At 37.1% G+C, this 18084-nt stretch overlaps 1 protein-coding gene across 3 annotated transcripts in view; it reads right to left on the minus strand.

Moving 5' to 3' along the window:
* Positions 1-18084, minus strand: part of MKLN1 (muskelin 1) — a 379029-nt gene that overhangs the window by 70365 nt on the left and 290580 nt on the right. For all 3 annotated transcript variants that reach the window (XM_040471936.1, XM_040471935.1, XM_040471934.1), the window contains 2 exons: positions 15698-15763; positions 4541-4653 (listed from right to left, as the gene is read on the minus strand). In XM_040471936.1, coding sequence (XP_040327870.1) covers positions 4541-4653; positions 15698-15763 — 179 coding nt within the window. The remainder of the gene's footprint in view (positions 1-4540; positions 4654-15697; positions 15764-18084) is intronic.

Genomic DNA, 18084 nt, shown 5'->3' on the forward strand with positions numbered 1-18084 from the left:
CAGTGAACTCAGTCAGAGAAAAACAGGTATCATATGTTTTCACTTATATGTGGATCCTGAGAAACTTAAAAGAAGACCATGGAGGAAGGGAAGGGAAGGGGAAAAAAATAGTTACAAACAGAGAGGGAGGGAGGCAAACCATAAGAGACTCTTAAATACAGAGAATAAGCTGAAGGTTGATGAGGGCGTGGGGGAGAGGGGAAAGTGGGTGATGGGCATTGAGGAGGGCACTTGCTGGGATGAGCACTAGGTGCTGTATGTAAGCGACGAACCATGGGAATCTACCACCCTCTGTAAAGAGCACACTTTACACACTGTATGTTAGACAATTTGACAATAAATTTTATTTAAAAAAATAAAGCAAATTTAAAATTTTAAAATTTGTTTTTAAGCAAAATTAGAATTTTTAAAAACTTTTATCTGCCACTGTGATCTTGACTTCTATCTGCCACTTGTGATACTTAAAAGAGTTTTCTAATGAAATTGATAGGGATGTTAACAAAGATGGGGGATTTTGGGTATTGTATAATAAAATGTCAACATTTGGAAGATATGCAGAACTCAGGAAACTAGTAATTTTCAAGTGGTTGATACATGGGTAAAAAAAACCATGCATGGGTAAAAGATCCACTCAAAGAGCAGATAGAACAATGGATCTTAATGTAACAGAAAATATTAGCTGATATGGTTTGAGTCTATAATGCAATCAATCACTTTTAAGAAACAACCACTTGTCAATTTGGGATATGAGACCAGATCAAAAAAGACCATGTGCAAGTATCTGAAAAGGCTATTAAAATACTATTCTCCTTTCCAGAAACATATCTATGTGAGGTCCAATATTCTTCATATATTTCACAGAAAACAACATGTCACAAGGGACCAAACAGAGAAGCAGATAGGAGAATCTAGCTGTCTTCCACAAAGCCTGACATTAAAGAAACTTTAGAAATGCAAAACTAAAGAAAAATATATTTTTTTAAACCTTTATAAGAACTTACTTGCATATCTAAATGAACATTTAAAATAATTATTCTATGGCACAAAAAACAGACACATAGACCAATGGAATAGAATAGAAACCCCAGAACTAGACCCACAAACGTATGGCCAACTCATCTTTGACAAAGCAGGAAAGAACATCCAATGGAAAAAAGACAGTCTCTTTAACAAATGGTGCTGGGAGAACTGGACAGCAACATGCAGAAGGTTGAAACTAGACCACTTTCTCACACCATTCACAAAAATAAACTCAAAATGGATAAAGGACCTGAATGTGAGACAGGAAACCATCAAAACCCTAGAGGAGAAAGCAGGAAAAGACCTCTCTGACCTCAGCCGTAGCAATCTCTTACTCGACACATCCCCAAAGGCAAGGGAATTAAAAGCAAAAGTGAATTACTGGGACCTTATGAAGATAAAAAGCTTCTGCACAGCAAAGGAAACAACCAACAAAACTAAAAGGCAACCAACGGAATGGGAAAAGATATTTGCAAATGACATATCGGACAAAGGGCTAGTCTCCAAAATCTATAAAGAGCTCACCAAACTCCACACCCGAAAAGCAAATAACCCAGTGAAGAAATGGGCAGAAAACATGAATAGACACTTCTCTAAAGAAGACATCCGGATGGCCAACAGGCACATGAAAAGATGTTCAGCGTCGCTCCTTATCAGGGAAATACAAATCAAAACCACACTCAGATATCACCTCACGCCAGTCAGAGTGGCCAAAACAAACAAATCAGGAGACTATAGATGCTGGAGAGGATATGGAGAAACTCTTGCACTGTTGGTGGGAATGCAAATTGGTGCAGCCGCTCTGGAAAGCAGTGTGGAGGTTCCTCAGAAAATTAAAAATAGACCTACCCTATGACCCAGCAATAGCACTGCTAGGAATTTATCCAAGGGACACAGGAGTACTGATGCATAGGGGCACTTGTACCCCAATGTTCATAGCAGCACTCTCAACAATAGCCAAATTATGGAAAGAGCCTAAATGTCCATCAACTGATGAATGGATAAAGAAATTGTGGTTTATATACACTATGGAATACTACGTGGCAATGAGAAAAAATGAAATATGGCCTTTTGTAGCAACGTGGATGGAACTGGAGAGTGTGATGCTAAGTGAAATAAGCCATACAGAGAAAGACAGATACCATATGGTTTCACTCTTATGTGGATCCTGAGAAACTTAACAGGAACCCATGGGGGAGGGGAAGGAAAAAAAAAAAAAAAGAGGTTAGAGTGGGAGAGAGCCAAAGCATAAGAGACTGTTGAGAACTGAGAGCAAACTGAGGGTTGATGGGGGGTGGGAGGGAGGAGAGGGTGGGTGATGGGTATTGAGGAGGGCACCTTTTGGGATGAGCACTGGGTGTTGTATGGAAACCAATTTGACAATAAATTTCATATATAAATAAAAAAAAAAATAAAGAGAATGTTGTCAAAAAAAATAAATAAATAAAATAATTATTCTAGGAGGTGAACCATTCTATTATCTTTCAATCTCCTAAATGTGTTATTAGATACATATTTAAGTAAATTAAAATGAATTAAATTAATACTGCTTCTTTACTGTACATCATATTTTTAAACCACATGTCTCGCGGTATCATCAAACAATAACTTGTACTCACTGGTACAGAAAATAAAATTAGATATATGAAATACTAACTGTTTAATTTTGAAAGAAATGAATATGAATATTTATGCTACAGCCATATACCATTACTATTTACTTCATAGATCAACAAAAGGTTTTTCAGCATCTATATGAAGAAAACAATAATAAATTATAATAAATCTGAACTCCAGTAATGGGTCATCACTTATCTCTACTGACTTCAAAATAACAGAAACAAAGTATTCTCATCAAAATAAATTCTATATTTTTCCAGTATTAGTTTTAAATATTTATTAATTGCATTCCAAATATTGTTTATAACATATATAAATAATATAAAAGTAATACTCATGCCCAGCTTCAAAAGTAGAACATTAATATGACCTTTAAGGCTCCCTGTGAACTAACCCATCTTTTGCCAAAAGAGCCACTCTCCTGATTTTGCATTTATCTTCCCTTGCTTTTCTCCAGCATTAACTTTTCATCTATTGGAGGCAAAAGTTTAAGAAAGAAACCATAATGTTGGAATTAGTGTCAAAAGGAGTAGAGAGGAAGACATGTGAAATGCAATACTGGGTGCTAGAACTCTTGGAACTTACGTACCAATTAGGCATATTCAATGATGAAGAAGGAGGATTTCAGGATGAACCCTAGACTTAGTACTGCAAGAATAATTACAGGTGCAATCAACTTGGATTTAAAATAGTTTAAGAAAAATAAATTAGGAATTTTTTTAGATCACTCTTTATTTTTGTTGAAGATAGAAATAATGACTTCAGAAAATAGTACTTTAAAATACTGAAAGACAAAGACCATTTTTATATATTTTTATGGGAAAACAAACAGAAATCAGAATTTTAAGATAGCTTTGAAAAGATAAAAACTACTCAAATAAATCAATGAACACCCCAAGTAAGCAGGAATCCAAGTTCTTAGAATTAAAGGCATAGCACCAGATCATTCTAAAATGGCCATCCTGGATTAATAGGAGTGGATTTTGAATTAGGTCTTTTCCCCTCACTTTTCATTTTCAGCTCCTACCATTTTGTTAAGTTTATTTGTCACCTCATAATCTGAAACAGCTTAGATGGGAAGGTACGATAAAAAATTCTAGGGGCACCTGGGTGGCTCAGTTGGTTGAGCATCAGACTTTGGCTCGGGTCATGATCTCACAGCTCGTGGGTTTGAGCCCTGTGTCAGGCTCTGTGCTGACAGCATGGAGCCTGGAGCCTACTTCCGATTCGGTGTCTCCCTCTCTCCCTTCCCCTCCCCCTCTTGTACTCGGTCTCTCTCTCTCTCTCTCAAAAATAAATATTTTTAAGATTTCTATAAAGATTTGGAAAAAATAAATGAATTAACATTTGCTTTATACTAGTGTATAATTATGCACTTCTTTAATCCAAAGCTGTAAATCCAAGCCATTGTATTCACTAAGAAAATGCTTTATGTATGTATGTATCAACACACACGTGAATACAATTTTAGTTAAGAATAAAATATACATCATTTGTGAAAACTGATATATATAGTCAAATAATAAGGGGCCAAAATAGTGAAAAAGCAAGGACATTATAAGCATATTTTTCCAGAGGAAATTAAAATAAGATGAATGCTCAAAGTAAGAGTAGAGGTGACAGAGACATGAGAAAAAAGATCAATACACAGTTACATTTCCAGGCTAACATAGTTAAAAACTATATTATATTCAATACTCATTTCTATTTATCCCTATGAAATAGATTTGTTCATGTACCAGTAGCTGAAGAACCAGGTATAGAAGTTCACCTGTTCACCACGAATTCTTCTGCTACTACTGTGGACAGACATGAGAAAAGACTACAAATCATCTGGAAAAGGAAGTGTACACCCACACCCCTATCATAATACAGATGGATGAAAAGTCTGAGAACTTGCCTCTTTCTCAGTGTCTCTAGAGATACATGTCCACTGGTTCTCCTTCACACTGTACGCCCAGAAGTCAGCAAGATCTTGAGTTCCATCCCAGCCACCAAACAAATAAACGGTCTCTATGAAAATTAGAAAAATATGTATAAAAAAAACTTAATGATAAAATTTAAGTAAATGCACCCAGATCTAGCCTTTGTTTCTAAGATCATTTAAGGCATATCTAAATAAACTTAAAAATGAAATTTGTAAATGGATGGCATTCCAAAATATACCCTAGACTAGTATCTCCTAAACATGGGTATATGGAAAGGCTGCTGTAGGACCACCATTTCGAGAGACTTATAAAAGTACAAATAACTAAGAGACATCCTCAAGATTCTGATTTCATAGGTCTTCAGTGGGTAAGAAGAGTATGCATTTTTTAGTTTCCAGCGTGAATCTGATGTGCAGCCAGTTTAGGACTCTCTGTGTTAGGTTGTGGAAAGTTCACATTTGGCAGTTTCTTAGCAATGCAGCTTCACATCGTTAAAAAAAAAAAAAAAAAAAAAAAGGAACCCTAAGGGAAAAGATGGCCTAAAATACAACATAAAGACATCTCGCGACTTCTGGAAAAAAACAAACAACCCTTCACATTAAAACTATTTCCCTTGGGGCGCCTGGGTGGCGCAGTCGGTTAAGCGTCCGACTTCAGCCAGGTCACGATCTCGCGGTCCGTGAGTTCGAGCCCCGCGTCGGGCTCTGGGCTGATGGCTCAGAGCCTGGAGCCTGTTTCCGATTCTGTGTCTCCCTCTCTCTCTGTCCCTCCCCCGTTCATGCTCTGTCTCTCTCTGTCCCAAAAATAAATAAAAATGTTGAAAAAAAAATTAAAAAAAAAAAAAACTATTTCCCTCTATCGCAATATCAAAAACAATGGTTAAAACTAGCTGTGAGTTAGTTAGACACCTTAAGAATAAGGTGATGTACAGCCTTGGCATTCCAATGGAAAATGGGGAAATTTCTTCCAAATATACAATGGTAGGGGTAACTCCTCAGAAATCAACCTTTAAGTCATTCTAGGTATCTTGAGAACTTGGTTTCTTTTAACTCTGAAATGTCTATTATACCCATGGACTGCTGCACTGCAACAAAATAGATTTCTTGCCCAGTGGGTAGTGAAAATCTTTACACATAACACCATGTCCCATCCACATCCTTCTTTATAATAGTGCCTTTCTTTTCTTCAAATATAACCCCCTTTGAAATGACTCTGTCTACTTGTTACACAAGTTCTACCAATTTATTTATTTTTTTAAGTTATGGCATTTCTTTCCTTTTTTTTTTTTTAATTTTTTTTTTCAACGTTTTTGTTTTATTTTTGGGACAGAGAGAGACAGAGCATGAACGGGGGAGGGACAGAGAGAGAGGGAGACACAGAATCGGAAACAGGCTCCAGGCTCTGAGCCATCAGCCCAGAGCCCGATGCGGGGCTCGAACTCATGGACCACGAGATCGTGACCTGGCTGAAGTCGGACACTTAACCGACTGCGCCACCCAGGCGCCCCTCTTTCCTTTTTTTTTAAGTAAACTCTATGCCAACGTAGGGCGCAAAGTCACCACCCCAAAGTCAAGAGTCACATGCTCTACCAACTGAGCCAGCCAGGTACCCCCCTTTTTAAAAAAGTTAAATAAGACATACAGGAACACTATAAAACCACCTACTACCTAACTGACACGCCCTAGGCCTACATATGTGGAGGCTGGCATCTAAGTTATGTCCTACCATGAAGGGTTACAATTCAAAGTGCACTTCAAAATACTGTGACACCATTAAGAAAATTCTTGCCACTCACAGAGCTAGGCTTTTGTCTAAGAAATTTTTATCATATTTTCATATAATTTCAAACCCTAAGTGAATTTTCTAAGTGAAATGCCCCATTCTATGCCCTAAGAAGCTAGGGAAATCAAAACAATGCTTCTGGGTAGGAACATACCATTGGGACAGGACCGAGTTCTAGTGCTAACTGGGTAGTCAAATCAAGTACAGGCCACAGAATCTCCCTGGGTCTTAGTTTTTTCACTTACAAAACTCTCAGTGTTGTGGTATAGTTCTTCAGATGTAAGTTACACAAAAACATTCTGAAGTCTATCAAGCATGAACAGCATTTTTACCTCTAAGACATGCACAAAAATAAAAAATCCTCTGTGGTTACTAAGTGCCACAGATGCAATAAAAACAGCATTATTGTATCTGATTTCATGTCTAACTCAGTACCTAGAACACTCTGGCTCTGTACAAATGTGAAATAATGGCAATTATTTTAAACTGTTAAAAAATAATATCTCAGAACTATACAACAATCCATTTTCATTAGTTAAGTAACATTCTGTTTCCCAAATGACATGCGGTGATGCCCAGATACTTCAAGTTTTACAAGAATAAAAAAATTAAAGAATTTTCATCTGCCTTAAAAATTATTTGCCAAGGCTTCACTGTAAATGCAATTAACCCTGATAAATTCTGAGGCCAGGAGAGGGAGGCGATATATAACTAAAATAGCAATAGCAATTGACCTTTTGTTTTATAGTGTTTCTGGGTACCCTTTGGATAAGGTTACCCTGGTTCATTAACTTTAATAACCCTTCCTCTTGGGCTCTGGGTTCTCAATGTTCTTTCTGAAAAGCAGGTCTCTTTGTACGCATAAATTCTCACAGCAAAGAAAACCCACATTTCCACAACAGCCTCATTGATAGCTGAGCAAAATAAAATCTGGCAGAGAGCAAGCATCCCAATGGAATTAATCCAAGATGTCATTCTTGTCTGTGAATGCTTTGTAGTCCCAGTTGAAGTTTAATAGTAAAATTGAATGAGTCGGATGGAAGCAGGACCTTTTGACATACCTGAATGAAATGCATGACAAATTTTTAATTAAATCATCTCATCATTTAAATCATTCAGAGATGAAATATTATCTAGAAATAAACACGAGCAAAAGTATTAATTAATGAGTAAAGGGTATCAAAAACTTTTAAAGATTATAGAAATCACTGGAGAGAACTGTAGGGAGAAGGAAACAGAAAAAACATTATTCGCAACGGGGTCCAGTCTCATGCTTATAGGTTATGTAACAATTCACGTACATCCCTGGGCAGTACAGTCCTCCTCAAGCAGCAGCTCTTTCTCTATATTTTTTTCTTAAAGGAGCACAGGCTATTGTGGCTATCCATTTCTCCCAGCACGCAGAGGATCTTGCTTGGGATCCTGTCTCCCTCTCTCTCTGCCCCTCCTCCTGCTCACACTAGCACGTGCTCTCTCTCAAATAAACATTAAAAAAAAAAAAGAATATAAAACAGGCACATAAGTCACCATAACGCAGGGCAGCCTAAGTGCCATAAGAAAGGTAAAAAGCACCATGGGGAGTTCAAAAGAGGGAAGTGAGTATACCTGGTGGAAGGGACTCAGGAAAGGTTTCATGGTGGCAGTGGCATGTGACCTATCCAGCAGAAGATGGCTTTGGTGGCAGAATGGGAAACGGACAGGAGGACTTTTCAAGCAGAGTAAAAAGTATAACAAAGGTACAGAGACAGAAAAACACGTGAGAAGTATCTTAAAGCACATGGATTCTAAAGTCAGGCAGATCTCAGATAGAATTAAAGCTCTACCACTGTCGGTCTCCTTACATCCAAAACAGCACACAAGCACCTAGTTTATAAAGCTACTGTGAGAGTTAAATTAAATAATGCATGCAAAGTGGTTAACACTGTGTGATGAATAAACGCACTGTTCGATTTAAAAGAACACAAAAGGTTAAAAAGACAGGTAGTGGCCAGATCGTGGAAGGGGTTAAATAACAACATAAAGGCTCCGAACTCAACTCCACAGACCATACAGTAGCTTCAGAAAATCCTAAGCAGACATGCAACTAGGCCAATTCTGAACGTGAAGCATGATAGGACTTGATCAAGAAGGAGAAGCCGGCAAAAGAGAGGGATTGGAAGTAAAGTGACCAATAACGGCCTAAGTTCAAGATGTCAAACCAATTTCATTCTAAGAGACTGAATCAATGATCAATCAATCTGTTGTTACTGAGGCCACAAAAACTAAAATTCAACCACATTCTTAAGCACAAATCTCTTTGGCACCAGTACTAAATAAACCCTATAATTACTTACTACTAGCAGTACTCGTATACACATCTTATTTACACTAAAAATAAGGTAGAAATGTTAACACATCAGTGTCTTAACACCATTCTGCACAAAGAGGCAGGCTTTTTATCTTATGAGCCTGACTGCAGTACCTATCCTCCTACTAATTCCTCTGGGTAAATCTGACTTTACTGTCTGAAAAATCCTCCACAAGATGGCACACTATTTTCGTAATTAGATCCATGCTTCCACTTTGAAACCATATGGAATACACATACACTCACATAGCATGGGCCCAACCTTAAATAAAATTTATGTGCCAAAAAGGAGAAGGTAGGAGAAGAGTTAACAAGATAGTAAAGGAAGTTACTTTAATTCTTAGTTCAATTAATAATATAGACAATGAGAAAAACAAATGAAATTAAAAAAAAGTTTTAAGAAACACAAATTTATAGTCAAGATAAAAATGAAACCCTGTCAGGGCATTTAATTCAAGAGTTTAATCCTTCTGAAAACGCAGTTAGTAAGACCTTAAATTAACTTGAAAATTTTGAAGAGAGGAATACATGAGAAGGGGAAAGCTGTTTTACATATTCTTCAACCTTGTCTTCTTTAGCCGTTCCCTTGAACTCTCATGACCCAACAAATTATCAACTAGATTTATCTGCCTCCCTTTTTAAATAGAACCATATTCTTACTATAGCTATAATTACAAAACTATCTTGAGACTGATCCTTTGGTTAAATTCAACATACACTTTCCCTGCTAAAAGGCTGTATTTTCAGTATATATATTTGAATATATTTTGTATCCTTAATTAAGGCTGGATTTCCAGGGTGTCTGGGTGGCTCAGTCAGTTGAGCATCCAACTTCAGCTTAGGTCATGATCTCATGGTCCAGTCCATGGGTTTGAGCCCCGTATCAGGCTCTGTGCTAACAGCTCAAAGCCTGGAGCCTGCTTCAGATTCTGTGTCTCCCTCTCTCTCTCTCTCTCTCTGCCCCTCCCCTGCTCATACTCTGGCTCTGTCTCTCTCTCTCTCTCTCTCAAAAATAAATAAACATTAAAAAAAATTTTTTTTAAAGGCTGGATTTCCAGAATTCTTTTCTGGTAACTGTATAAAAGAAAAAACACTCATGACATAGCTAAAGAAATATAGCCAAATGAATGTATTTGTAATTCACAACTAAAACTCATATTCACCTATTTCCTTCAAAAGTTTCTTTAAGGAATTTAAGGAAAATCTATATATGGCATTGTGGAAAGAAAGAAAAGAAAAAAGAAAAAAGAAAAAAGGAAGGGTGGAGGGAGGAAGAGAGAAAGAAAGACAAAGAGGGAGGGAGGGAGAGAGGGAAGGAAGAACAAACGAACTTTCATATAATTAGTACAGAATAGTCAAAGGTTCAGATTTCCACAAAAGGGCTCTACCAAGTGACAAGCAACACCCCTTTAATTTCTTTTGTAGATATCAAATACCAGGACTTTGCCTGAGTCTTACTACCTATCCTGAGAGAGGAAAAAAGGCTGCACGGCACTGCAGGTTCTCAAAATTCAATGAGAGTTCCACAGCAAAGAACTGCCTGGTACAATGGATATTTAAATTTTCATCTGACTTCTTCAGAAGTCTTTCAGACTTCTACACTGAAATAGAACAGACATGCCATTTCTCTCTTTAAATTTGTGTTATTTTACCCAGAGCTGAAACATAATTCAGAGTTGAAGAACTGAAGTAGAGAGGTACCAGGTATAGGGATTATAGTCAATAAAACTGACATCCACATTCAAAATAGGACAAATAGGGCAGTAGGACAAAATACCATATTTCTTCTCTACCACAGTAGAAATGACAGAATTCGCTCAGGATGGTAGAAAGCTCTGAAATTAAATAGTAAAATGTATGCCATCAAGTACTTTTCTAAATAATTACTCCATCCTTAGAGCTGTAGCAAAATGAAAAAAAAAAAAACTATAAAGTGGAAAAAAAAAAGAAAATTTAGGCACCATTATATTTTTAATATTTAAGAAAATGAGACACACGAAACACTGGGAAGCAATAATTGCTTTGAAATACAAGCCACTTTAAGGAAGTTGAAATGAACTTTATGAAGTTTTACTGTAGTGAAGGTGTTCTTAACTTTTTGAGTTAAGGTTCTTTTGATAATCTGGGGGCACCTGGGTGGCTCAGTTGGTCAAGCATCTGGTTCTTGATTTTGGCTCAGGTCATGATGCCATGGTTTGTGAGATCAAGCCCCACGTCAGTCTCTCTACTGACAGAGAGGAGCCTGCTTGGAATTTCCTCTCCCTCTCTTTCTCTGAAAATAAATATATAAACTTAAAAAAAAAAAAAAGAGGCTTTTGATGACCTGAATTCATGGATTCTCTCAGAAAAATGTACATACAGACAAAATTTTGTATATATCTTCACCAGGTAAAGAGCTCTTGCCCTGGAGATCTTTAAAATGCATACTTGAAACAGTGACTGGGTGCCTCTAAACTACATTTTACTACTTTGGCATCAACTTTATAAACGTAAAACTTCTAGGTTCTTTAAACTATTTGGGGAAAGTCATCCTTTCCTACTAAACCTACTTAATCCTTATGAGCAAAATTCTTAAATTTTCTAAAAATCTTAGAAGTGTATTTATGATTTCCCTTCCTTTCTAAAACATCCATGACAATGTATATAAAAGATGAAACAAGGGGCGCCTGGGTGGCTCAGTCGGTTGAGCGTCCGGCTTCGGCTCAGGTCATGATCTCACGGTCCGTGAGTTCGAGCCCCGCGTCGGGCTCTGTGCTGACAGCTCACAGCCTGGAGCCTGTTTCAGATTCTGTGTCTCCCTCTCTCTGACCCTCCTCCGTTCATGCCCTCTCTGTCTCAAAAATAAATAAACGTTAAAAAAAAAAATTAAAAAAAAATAAAAGATGAAACAAATTATACTGAAATAACATTGGTTAGTTAGAACGTGGGATTATGGGTAAGTTATTATTTTTTTCCTTAAGACTGCCTTTCAAGTTGTTTTAAATTATTTTTCAAAAGGTTTTAGTTGTTTTAAAATATTTCTACTGTAAAATTCTGTCAAAAACACAAACAAAAAGAAAGGTCTCTAGGCTTGCATAGAATTCTCTCATCAGAACCAATCAGTATATATTGTATATTACTATGTTGCACATAAAAATACATACTGTATAAATAATATATACATTATATATATTATTTAATTCTCCCAACAATTTATTATTCCTATTTTTATCATCATTACAACTCATTCACGTTCAAAGAAAAAGTCAGGATTCAAACCCAGGTATGTCTAACACATACACCCCTTTCTCACAAACTCAAACCTCAGCCTATACTTGGTTGCTATGTCAATAAGACTGGACTAGAAAAAGTTCTTTCAAAGATCTGCAATAAATATAATCTTTTCGAGGATGATTAAGGTCAACCTCATGGTAGCAGTTATAAGAGGGCTCTGGGGGGGCGCCTGGGTGGCGCAGTCGGTTAAGCATCTGACTTCAGCCAGGTCACGATCTCGTGCTCCGTGAGTTCGAGCCCCGCGTCAGGCTCTGGGCTGATGGCTCAGAGCCTGGAGCCTGTTTCCGATTCTGTGTCTCCCTCTCTCTCTGCCCCTCCCCTGTTCATGCTCTGTCTCTCTCTGTCCCAAAAATAAATAAATGTTGAAAAAAAAAATTAAAAAAAAAAAAAAAAAGAGGGCTCTGGTACATATATTATGAAATAAAAAAGTATATGAAAACACTTTGGTAAATCATGCTATTAATAGTTTTATAACAGAAATAGAAAGATTTATAAAGAACAAACCCAAAAACATCCCAGATTCTGGTTTGTACCCAAATTAAATTCAGAAAGCACCAAATGTTGCCCTAAAGAATGCGAAGCTCTACATAACATTTAATTTTTCTACATTGATCCTAAACTAATGATAACTACAGCTTTAAGGAAGCATAGTCTATGTTCAAGAATAAGCAGAATCACCAGAAAAGTTAAATATATTAGAATATAACAACATAAATTCACCTCACAAAAATATTAGTCTGTTATAATAAATGACATTATAACACAATCTACTCATCAAGGATTACAGCAATGTCAGAGTATAGTTTCCAAGTAAATATTTTTCTTTCTACTTGAAGGAAAATGGATTTTAAAATTTTGATTCAATTCAATGAATATTTAGTGTACGTGTCCTCCAGACCAGGCTTTGTGGCCATAAAATTAACCAAGGCAAGAGGTCTGCCATTCCCCTCTCAGTAAGACCACTAAGACTGGCGGACAGAGATGGGGAAACTGCATAGAGAGGCAGGGGATACATACCACACATTCAAGCACCTCTAAAACAATACGGAAATCGTAGTAAAAATAATAGTATGAAAAATGTGCTGTGTAAATACACAGAGGGAAATGATTATTCTGCCCAGACCTGTCTACTGAACCTCAAACTAATATATCTAACTACGTATTTGACAGACCTACTTGGATGTCTAACTGGCATCTCAAACTTAACCTGACTAAACCTGAGTTGCTGAACAATCTACCATATTTGATCCTCTTGTTTTACTCATCTAGGGAATGGCTACACTATTTTTCCAATTGCTCAAGTCACAACCTTCAGTCATCCTTCACTGCTTTCTCTCACACCTCACATCCAATCCATCAGCAAATAATGTCAACTGACACCTTCAAATACATCCAAAATTCCACCAATTCTCAACATTACTGTTACCACTTTGGCGTAAGCCAATGCTATTATCATTCTCCAGTAAGCCAACTGCTTCCTAAAAGGTCTCTCTGCTTCTGCCCTTAATCCAATTTGTCTTGTTAAAATGTAAAGTCAGTTCATCACACTTTTTTTTTAACGTTTATTTTTATTTTTGATAAGAGAGAGGGAGAACAAGCATGCTTGAAGTGGGGAGGGGCAGAGAAAAAGGTAGACAGAGGATCTGAAGCAGGATCTGCCCTGACAGCCGAGAGCCTGATGAGGGGCTCGAACTCACGAACCGTGACATCGTGACCTGAGCCAAAGTTGGACGTTCAGCAGACTGAGCCACCCAGGTGCCCCATTTCATCACACTTCTTAAAGTCCAACAATGCCTTCCCATCTCACTGTGAATAAAGGTAAAGTGCTAACAAAGGCCTAAAAGACTGAACACAATCTGGCCCCTCATTACCTCTCTAATTTTATCACCTACTACTCTCTTCTTCATACACCCCAGATTTAGCAACAAATAATCTGGGAAAAATACAAGGAGAGGGGAGGGGTGGGTAACGGTTTACTTTGTAACACTATTATTTCAAATATGAATACCACTTAAGAATAAGTAATGAATTTTATTTGAAATTGTGACTACTCAGTTCAACACTATTTACCATAGAATGTCAAAAATTAATATAAGTATTAACCCTTAAAAAATATGGTAATGCGGGGTGCCTGAGTGGCTCAGTCAGTTAAACGTCCGGCTTTGGCTCAGGTCATGATCTCATGGTTCGTGGGTTCCAGCCCCACATTGGGCTCTGTGCTGACAGCTCACAGCCTGGAGCCTCTTCAGATTCTGTGTCTTCCTCTCTCTCTGCCCTTCCCCCACTCACGCTCTGTCTCTGTCTTTCAAAAATAAATAAACATTAAAAAAAATATACATATGTGTGTGTGTGTATATATATGTATATATACACACACACACACACACACACACACATATACATATATATATATGGTAACGGATCTTCGCAGTAAACTCCACAAAGACAGACAAAAACACTAAAAATCGTTTCAAGAGTATCCCGGGCCCCCATAAAGCCCATTCATAAATAGGACAGAGAATGGTGGCAGAAAAGAATATACGTGTAAAAGTTACATGTGGTTAAGAAATAAGCATATGTATATTTATTGGATGCTCAGGTAGAAAAAAAGATACTTAAGATTCCACAGCTGAGTCAAACTTGTACCTGTAGGAGGGAAGAGATTTGGGGAGAGAGACTAGGATTAGGAAAGCAAGTTCCTAAGCCTTGAAATGAACCTTTTCCAGAGACCCCAATAATACTCCTAAACCAGCTCACAGGTTACTATACAAATCTAGCAGTTAATTTTAAGAGAAATGTTATCATTTCTTTGTTACTCATAAAACATTTGTGAAAATACATTAATGCCTAGAAGATTATTACCTATGCTGTGATAACTTTTGTACTTAATTGTTTTATGACGTGAATCAACAAATTATTCCTGAAGCACTATGAATCAGCTTAACACAACAACAGAACTGCAAAAGTAAAACTAATTTATTACGTGGATCGATATTGGCACTCCCTGAAGTAAAGTTTTCTAAAACCAAACAATAAAGTAAAATTACACTGACTTCTTGGTATTATTTGCTTTTCCAGATGGTAATTTGAAATCTACTATAATTTTAGCATTAACCTCTAAATACAATGGTACCTAAGCTGTCCTAGGCTGTAGAAACCTAGGGAAAATTTTCAGTACCAAGGTACAGAATAAAATTTAAAAGGCAGCGAAGAAGAATAACTAAAACGAATTATTTATAGGCTTGTGAACAATGTTAAGCAATTAGTGGGTCTACCAACACTTAAGCTACTTACCCTGATATTCTTTCTCTCAAAAAAGATCTTAATTCTCTTTTATTGCAATAATGCCCATATTATGGCATGAAAATATGAATGCACTGAAAAGCCAGAAGAAATACTCCAACAATTTGCTATGAAAATCAAAAACATAGACAATCACACACACACACACACACACACACACACACACACACACACAGAGCTACAAAGGGCTACACGTTTCTTTTAGTTTATCTAATGTTCTCTGTGCAGCAGCCTCTCCTCTCTCCTATGTCGCTACCTTGTCTATATTAAAGCTATGGCTAATGTCTATTTTCTTTGCAACTTGGTTATGGTCGATAACATTTAACCTCTGCAATGGATGGGAAAAAGTACCTTCGTGCTTACCTGATACTTTTAAATGTGTAATTTTTAAACGAATTTGCTTTCCATTGCAAGTATTCCTCACCTGTTTGAACATCAATAACCATCTGATGGCCCCCTCTCATTCCTGGTCGGTTATCTTCTCCATCACCTGAAGAAGAAACAATATTTTATTTTAAAAGAATAACACAGAATAACTGTAAATCTAGACTAACTTCGTAAGTCTGTAACGAGTAGTGTAAATAATACATTTACTCATTCAATATTAAGAACCAGTAAAAAGACTCAAAAGAAGAGTGTAACTGTGTTTACAGTAATTACCTTGCTCCTTTTCCTGCTTTCTTTCAGGCTATTAATGCAACAGGAAACTATTTTCAATGTATTTATGACCAGTGCCATAAATCAGCAAGAACAGAGGATATTCCACAAAAGCATAAGACAATAAACTCTAAAGTACTGGAGTGACACAGTAAAGGTGGAAAGCAGTTACAGGTCTCTGTACCAGGCATACCTAACTTAGTATAATGAATTTCAAAGTTCATACAGCTAGCTACTGAAAACCAAGATGTTATCGTTTCATATTAATTTATATTACCACATAGTTTACCAAATATTTTGAGTACTGACTGAGAAGTGTTAAGATTTACTTCCTTTTGTTTTTGTTTTTTTTTTAATATTTTTTTAACGTTTATTTATTTTTGAGACAGAGAGAGACAGAGCATGAACGGGGGAGGGGCAGAGAGAGAGGGAGACACAGAATCGGAAGCAGGTTCCAGGCTCCGAGCTGTCAGCCCAGAGCCCGATGCGGGGCTCGAACTCACGGACCGCGAGATCGTGACCTGGCTGAAGTCGGACGCTTAACCGACTGCGCCACCCAGGCACCCAGATTTACTTCCTTTTGATTCCTATTTCCATCACAGAGCTTAATGGGAAGTTTGAAATATAATCAAGGAAACTTTAAAACTTCTGTAGAACTACTGTTCAACTTATATCAAATCTTACTTTATACCAAATCTTGTATTAATGAAGATATAACTTCATTTCAGTGGTTCAGTAGGGTTGTAGGATTCTAATGTCTTACTTAATGTAAACCAAAAAACCTAAGATTTTCTTTATACCTCTCCTAATAATTGAAATACATTACTTTGGTTAATAATTTTCCCTGTATCAGCTTTCTCCTATGTAAAACAGGGACCATCCAAGATTTTACTAATTTCACAGGGGTACCATGAAAAAGACTGAAATGTCAGTTCTCATATGCAGAAAGAAAATGAGATGCAAAACAGAAACATTCCATTACTGCTATGTTCAAGGACCATTCCTTCAGAAGTTCTCTGTAAACCTTCTCCTTTCCAATAGTTAAGATTTTGCAGCTCATCATATTGAAGTTTGATCTTTTCTTCCTTCTTCCCCCCCAATCAGGATTGCCATTTTCAAGAATAGACTAAAACACTAACATTTGCATTTTATATATTTAATCCATTAGTTTTCCAATAAACAACTAAAATCTGTCTGCTACGTGTTTCTCTGATGAAAATTACCTCAAAAATGACTGATAAAGGAGAAACGACGTCTGAATAATAGAAATTATGGAGGTTCATAAGCAATTTTCCCAGTATATTAATGTTTATTTTATTTATTTTTTTTTAACGTTTATTTTATTTTTTTTTTTTTGGGACAGAGAGAGACAGAGCTTGAACGGGGGAGGGGCAGAGAGAGAGGGAGACACAGAATCGGAAACAGGCTCCAGGCTCTGAGCCATCAGCCCAGAGCCTGACACGGGGCTCAAACTCACGGACCGCGAGATCGTGACCTGGCTGAAGTCGGCCGCTTAACCGACTGCGCCACCCAGGCGCCCCCAGTATATTAATGTTTAACACCATCAGGGGAGAGCTTTCTCACAATTAAAGAAAAGGGTTTAGCAATTTATGAAGTCTGTAGGAAAACGTTAAATATCCATAGAACTGTCTTTCCTTAATGCAAGTAACTGCACTAACCAATTGCTGCACTTTCCACTATGTTAACCATCTGGCAAAGCAGGGAGTCAAGAACAAGAAGTGACAAATATTTCCCCCTGTAGGACAAAATGGATTAATGAAAAGTACGTCCTGGATCAGATTTTGATAAAGTTTTGATAAATACCCTCTAGGGTCAACAGCTCAAAGACGGAAGCAAGAGTCCAAGGGTTTAAGGCTCCAAAGTCACTGTGATGCTCAATATAAGTGCCTGTGAAGAGTTAACTGTACTAGTTTTTATTTTTATTAGGGTTACTACACTAGTTTTCATTAATATACGCTTAAAATGTTCCATGGATTTAGACTGGTAGGCCCCATTCCTACTTTTCTCATAAGCCCTGTTAGCTTCAGCAAGCAATTCTGCAGAATCGAAGGTTTATCAGGAACATGTCTAGCATTACAATACATATGCCCATAATTTTACAGTACCTCTATAAAGGCAGTTTATGAGGGTATT

The sequence above is a fragment of the Herpailurus yagouaroundi genome, unplaced genomic scaffold, assembly GCF_014898765.1.
Source record: "Herpailurus yagouaroundi ecotype Mexico unplaced genomic scaffold, PumYag 100, whole genome shotgun sequence".
NCBI lineage: Eukaryota > Metazoa > Chordata > Mammalia > Carnivora > Felidae > Herpailurus > Herpailurus yagouaroundi.